Source organism: Macadamia integrifolia, unplaced genomic scaffold (assembly GCF_013358625.1).
Source record: "Macadamia integrifolia cultivar HAES 741 unplaced genomic scaffold, SCU_Mint_v3 scaffold1847, whole genome shotgun sequence".
In the NCBI taxonomy this organism is placed as follows: domain Eukaryota; kingdom Viridiplantae; phylum Streptophyta; class Magnoliopsida; order Proteales; family Proteaceae; genus Macadamia; species Macadamia integrifolia.
Window position 1 is genome coordinate 92,871 of NW_024868384.1, and position 6,664 is coordinate 99,534.

The 6,664-nt window shown below is 40.7% G+C and overlaps 2 protein-coding genes across 2 annotated transcripts in view; one reads left to right on the forward strand and one right to left on the reverse strand.

The window, feature by feature from the left end:
- Positions 1-2,128: 2,128 nt before the first annotated feature.
- On the forward strand, positions 2,129-4,229 carry LOC122064999. Its single transcript, XM_042628793.1, has 3 exons — positions 2,129-2,289; positions 2,378-2,766; positions 3,850-4,229. Exons 1-3 carry the CDS (start codon positions 2,272-2,274, stop codon positions 3,902-3,904), a joined length of 462 nt encoding a protein of 153 aa, XP_042484727.1. The 5' UTR covers positions 2,129-2,271; the 3' UTR covers positions 3,905-4,229.
- A 1,264-nt stretch (positions 4,230-5,493) lies between these two features.
- The window catches only part of LOC122065000 (thioredoxin-like protein YLS8), a 12,975-nt gene continuing 11,804 nt past the window's right edge, over positions 5,494-6,664 (reverse strand). The window contains exon 2 of the mRNA XM_042628794.1: positions 5,494-5,968. Coding sequence (XP_042484728.1) covers positions 5,660-5,968 — 309 coding nt within the window. The 3' untranslated portion in view covers positions 5,494-5,659. The remainder of the gene's footprint in view (positions 5,969-6,664) is intronic.

A 6,664-nucleotide genomic window follows, 5' to 3' on the forward strand; every position in this document is an offset into this window, starting at 1 on the left:
TGAGGCGTTACGGTCTTCTAATGGTGAAGGTGAAGAATTTTTAAAGAAAATTGAGTCTTTTACGATAGTGGAACAATGTAGAGTCTTCTTAGTAATGGAGTTTTCAAGATCAAGTCTCCAAAAGAATTGAGTCTTCTAAAACAAGAAGGAGAAAAGAATCTACAAAATGAGGGATGTATCTTCCGAAGGTAAAGAAGTACGTGAGAAAGCAAGAGTGGAAAGACACCAAAGTTTGGAGAGAGAAAGTTAATGAAAAAAAGGGGAGAGAGAGAGAGAGAGAGAGAGAGAGAGAGAGAGAGAGAGAGTGTACATAAGACTTGGGTTTGGGGTTCAAATTGCAAGGATTATGTTGTATATCTTCTCTTGTTCTTAATGGAAGTTTGATCTTACTCTCTGGACATAGATAGTATTGTCAAATCATATAAATCTTGTCTCTTATGTGTATGCTTGTTTTGCTTTCCTATGCTCGTTGATTCTATGTATATGTTTTTGCATGCCGAACGTGTTATGCAATTTCATGTAGTGTCCACTATTTCGTAAGGTGCTCACTCCAAAAATAGAACACTTTTTTTCCACCCACCCCAACAAATAGTTTTTAAATTGCTCTACTAAAGAGCAAAAACATATCCTTATTTAGTAGGAAGAATAAAAGGGACAATTAAAAGAAGGTTACAACTTATTAGTTCACCACTTCGGTGAGAAGAAGTTACACCCTATGTTAACTAAAACTATTGTATTACGCTTTGAAAGCTATTCAACCATGACAATGCCTGTTGCAAATCCAGTAAACCCATCCCTTCCATCCCCACCCCCAAAATGATTTTAGGAATCAATTGGATTGGATTGATATTGGCTCTGTCCAATCCCAATTCTTGGTCGATAGCAAATCACTGGATTGGAACGGATAATGGGTAAAAAGGTAAATATTCGATTTTTGTAATGACAATCAAGGTTACTTTTGTCCGACTAAGATTAGTATTGGCCTTGTCCGATCACGAGATCGATCCCACTATCTTAAATTAAGGGTGTCAATCCGTCAGGCTGGGCTAGTCTCGATCAGGCCTAATCAGACTGGCCATTTTAAGGCCTTGCACTGTGAGAGACATTTTATCTAATTGGCATTACAATCGGCGGGCTTGGAAGGGTTTATATTCTGTCGGTCAAACTTGGGTTTTAATTGAGCATTAATTGGGCTAAATGCATATTTAACTATAAATGGGCTATAAATAAGTTATAACTAAAACATGTCTTAAGCTTAACATGTCTATGCGACAAATTCCCTAACCCCCAACCATTTGGCCAAAGATAAGGTTTAGTTAACATGTCTTTTTTCTCCCTTTTTATAGTAAAAGCATATCTTAATATTGTCTATCTCTAGTTTATGGTTCTTGAGAGTAAAATGAGAATTTCATATGGTGACTATAGGATCAAGCTAAGTCGGCTTAATAATCGGTCAATTTGATTGAACAACCGACAAATAAAAATTTTACATTCAGAAATAATCGATTATAATTTAGCCAAGTTCGTACCCGACACATTTAGTAATCGAGACGGATGGATTAAAATAAAAAAGAGAGTAGCATGTAATTTCCAAACAGCTCCACCAAAGACGACAAGCACATCCTTATTTTGACAGGGATTGTAGCCTTAGCCAGCAAACCAACAGCCACAGTCCCTCAGATTGGGGGATCAAAATCTTCTGTTTTTCTCATTCATGTTTTTCTTTGTTTTGCTACCTGCAGAACGTGACACGTGGATAACAAGAAGACCAACGGTCAAGATTGGGTGAGGATTATTACATCCGATGCGTTGATCTTAAAGTTGTCCACGTGTCGCGTTCTGCAGGTAGCAAAACAAGGAAAAATAGGAATGAAAAAAACAGAGGATTATTTTCTCAGATTGGGCCCCATTTATGCCAGTTCTGGCCCAACTGGGCAACCCTATCACCATCGCCATCGCCATCATTTTCAAATGTCATTACATGTATCGTTTCACCTCACCATTTGTCGGTTCCAGAGCATTCTAACTTATTCGTGTCACCTCACCATTCCACCACCTCAACCCCATCCCACCACCTCATGACACATTTCACCAATTTGGCCCCAAATCCTCACCCATGTACTATTTAACTTACCCACTCCAAGAGCATTGACAAAAAGAGGAAAGCATCACTTCCTTGCTCTACCCTAATATCCCAGAAAAGCATCTCTTAACTGCTTTACTGTAACTCCAACCTCAAGTGAAGTACTTTGTTCATCAGCATCATCAGCCATGGCCTTCAGAGCACTGGTAAGCTAGCTACTTCTCAAAACTCACTGGCTATTGCTTCTCCATCTTTACTTTTTTCTCTTTAAGTACAAGAATGAATTCATGGCAGAACCATTGGAGATCTCTGTACCGATCAGTCATGACTAGAACGACCACCCCAAAGCGAAAATCATTTGCGACGTCCACGGTGGATTCCGGCGAAGCTGGAAGGGAGAAAACGAAGGGTCTGAAAGGGGACTATGTGCCAGTTTATGTGGTGTTAGGGTTGATAGGGGTGTCGGTGTCGTTGGGTTTATACACGGTGATGCATCAGCTGAAGCATTCGCCGAACGTTGTGGTGAGTAAGAAGAAGAGGGAGAGTTTGCCGGAGTTGGGAGATATGGAGGATGCTGATAAGTTTGTTAAGAAGTCTTTCTTCAGGAAGGTGGCTCACATCCAGGAGTCGGATCATCGGGAGCAATCTGTACCCGATCCGATCCGGGGGGACACATTTGCCCAGTAAGACCTATACAAATATTTCTAATTCTTTCCTGTAGTGTCAGCTCTCTTATTTCCCCCTGTATCTTCAGCTCTCTTACTTATTTAAAGGAAAATGAACGCTAACTGGTCGTGCCCCTTTTTACAGACACACAAGGTAGATAAACGCCCCTATGTCAGACTCACAATGCAGATAAATGATGCCCCACCCTTTGAAACCCAAAAAAAATTTGATTGTGGATCAAGTTCTGGCTCTCATACGGCTTGATCCACACATATAGAATCCATCTCAGAGTTAGTTTTAGGTGATACTATCTGTGTGAATCATCACTCTCAAAAAATCCACCCCCTATACATCCCATTCTTGGCCCCAGATGCGAAATGATGCCCTTCTTTGTGCAACTCAAAAAACCCACCCTTATATATACCCATGTTATGTATACCCAATGTGAGCCCCCTCATTGGCCTCGTGTTGGCACAAATTGCGCCACTGATCAAGTAGCGTTCGTTTGTCCTTTCGTATATTTTGAAGCTAGGGATCACTACTGCGTCATGTGGCCTCAATGTCAGCCGTGAGGTTAATGGGGAAGTATGCATCGGTATCCACCCAAGGGTCATGGCATCATTTCACGGTACCTATGGGAGTGTCTAAGGGAGCGCAACCAGGTAACGATCTTGTTACCTTTTTTAAGGGATTGGGGTTTTTTATCTGGTTGCGTAGTATATGCTAGCGTCTCTCTGTATAATGCTTTTGTAGGATAAAAAGCAATAGTGGAGTGTGTCGACTCGAGTCATAATCAGCCGAACTGAGTTGTGATGGGCTAATGGCTTGCTTCCATTGGGCTGTGGGCGTCTCTCTCTTGCCACTGTAGGAGCATATAATCATGTCATAGGAGATAAGATAGAGACATAGGGAGAGATATCTAGGGCTAGGCAGGATTGAATCATATAATGTGGGTTTATAATATATGAACCAGTTTTAATTGTTGGAAATACTTTCGAATCATTGTAATGACTATTTAATTAGACGGAATTAGATGGATAAATCTGATGAGGGCTTGGAGAGTCTCTAATGGTGGTGTGGTCTTGTTTTGATCCTTGCAGTCCTGGCAAAGCGGAGTCTTTGAAGAATGTTGGGGCAGAAGCTAGCCGTCACTAATTCCTGTTATTTGCTTTTTGGGTACCATCACTAGTATGGCTGCCTCGATCCTTTGTACTGTTATTTTGTTGTTACTCGTATGGATGTATATTTTTCAATAAGTTAACAGAAATGGACAATACAATAGTCAGTTGGATAACATGATCCGGCTCCCCTCTCAATAGAGCCCTGGCCCAGGGACTAGAGATTGATTAGCCAAGAGGATTTTGGCATGCGTCTCGAGGTTTTGTGGACCGATTTCATCCGTATGGTTCTTAGTGTTGCAACTGTACTTGGTTGGGATCTTCGACAGTTAAAACCTTTAAAAAGCCTTCTTTTATAGCTACTTAGCTTGGCCTCCGTTGATGGATGAACCTTTTGATTTTGTGGCTCCACTTTATGCCTCATGTTTGTGGATTAAGACGATCGCTTTATGACTTTAAGCAAGCTCTTCGTGTAAAATTTAATGTATTAAATATAATTCCACTTAGTATAAAAATATGGCCGAGAGCTTGACAAACTGCAAAACCTATGACTGGATTAAGCAGATCATCAATACTATCTGCCACTTCATTGACTGAATCCGTTGCATATTTTTTCTTTGATTTCAGATTTGTTTTTCTCCAGTGTGGCCAATCTATCCCTCTTCATCAATCATTCGGAATTCTTCTATATGTAGATGACATTATCATCACGAGGTAGGAAAATTCAAATTCTCACATACACTAGTTCAGTGATACATTTTTTTTTATCAAAGAAGAAAAATCATCATTAAAAAAGTTGGAAATATCAATGATCGAGCTAGAGCTCGAGATCCGAGTTAGTTTGGTCATCGCCCATATATGCTATCCTACGTAGTAGCAATAGTAGTACCATGTCGTCGTTAAGCCTAAGCCAAAAAGGAAATATAAACAAATATGCATAGACATAAAAAGGAGGTTCATTGATGCATTGGAGTACGAAAATTCTCTATCAAAATATGGGTCTCCTCCATTACTTTTTGGCCATTAGGGGGCTGTGTAAACCTGAGGTACTGCAATGCCCCCACAGTGCTTCGATAATGTGTGGTATGTAGAAAAGGCTATTCAAGCATTTGAGCTTGGTGGAGAAGATCGTGAACATATTTTTGTTGGCAAAGAAACAAGTCGCTTGAAGTTGACTGAACGATCTATCCTTCTCTGTCAACTCTGTGTGCCAATTCATGCATGCTCCCACCAATTTATTGTATAATTTCATTAAACAAAAGATTAGGCAGGTACTTTAACAAACTTAAACCCATTTTTGTATAATCAACTTATCATAACTAGAATACTCGCAGAGGACTAGGCTTTAACATGGTCCACCCTCAACTCCTCCAGCTGGGCTTCGTGACAGAAATCCAGGCCAACCAGTCTTAGAAACAGGTTTCAGGGCTAGACCTTGGAAGGATTTCAAAGGGGGTGATCCCAACTTCTATCAAATAAGGATAACCAAAACAACCACCGATAAGGTACAGAAGGAATTGTCTGCTAATCTCAACATGTTCCATACCAATACCTTAAAACCATGAGCACCTTGTAGCGACTCACTGGGCTGCAAATATGCCTCTTGACCGCATTCACAACCCTGAATTCACAATGCTCATACTCATAAACAATAAAAACTTACAAATCCAGAATATGTTTTCGTTTCAGTTTTCTCCAATTCTTACATGATAAGTTCAAGCATCAAGAGTTGAAACTTCCCACAGGGATAGGATGTTGTACGGTTCAATAACCACATAAAAGTACCTGAGGCTCAGTATCGGTACTTGGTGGAGTAGTCTTTGGGAGCAATCACCAGACCACGACCCTTTCGGGCACCACGATAGACAGTCTCAACAATGTCGATAAACTCCTGCTTGTCCTTGAGAGCCCAGTTGATCTTGTTGTTGTTTCCGGTACCCAAGTCAATCATGATATGCTTGTTGCGGAAAAAAAACATTATTGTCGACGGATCATAGAGTTCGTACATGGTATTGAAATCAGGCACCTCTGTGATGTCCACCAAGTATATTACAGCAAAGTTCTTTATTGTCTCTGCAACAGACGCCAGCACCTCATCCATCTGAAAACCAACACAGATCATCCAACTTCTGTTAGCAGAAAATAGAGAACAGTGGAAGGACTGAGTTTGGACAATTACAACAGGTAATTTAACAGAATAACAGTATAAAATTTGCAGATATATGGTCTATTTTCAGTCCAAACAGCCAAACATTACTCGTCACTAACCAGGGTAAAGGAGAAACTCTGGCCACCAAATGCCCACCAGCTTGGGAGAAGAGAAAATCAGGGCACTAATTGGCCGTATAGCCAGCCAGTACAAAGAGAAATGCAAAATTTGCAGTTAGGATAAATGAAATGAGGTGAGGACGAGAATGCAACAGTTCCAACAATCTAAAAATGCTCGATAAGGGGCATTTTCGCGGCATCTAAGGTGCGTTGATCATGGCAGTGGGTGGGGGGCAATAAAGCACACAGCATGAAAGAGATCAAATGCAATAGCAATAGCACACCTAAGCCAACAGGCATGAAGGAATGCCAATTGTGAATAAGGGGGTGGGGAAGGAAGTGATCGAGAATAGAAGCTGACACCCGATTAGCTGACATATTCTTTTCCAACAGACAATTCAACAACGGAGGATTTTCCAACAGACGATTCGCCAACTATTGGGAATCCTACAAGATCAATTCCTTCCTTTTTCTCTTACAGATGGTCAGAACTTCATCCGGGTTCGAATCCTACTAAAAGGTCCACTAG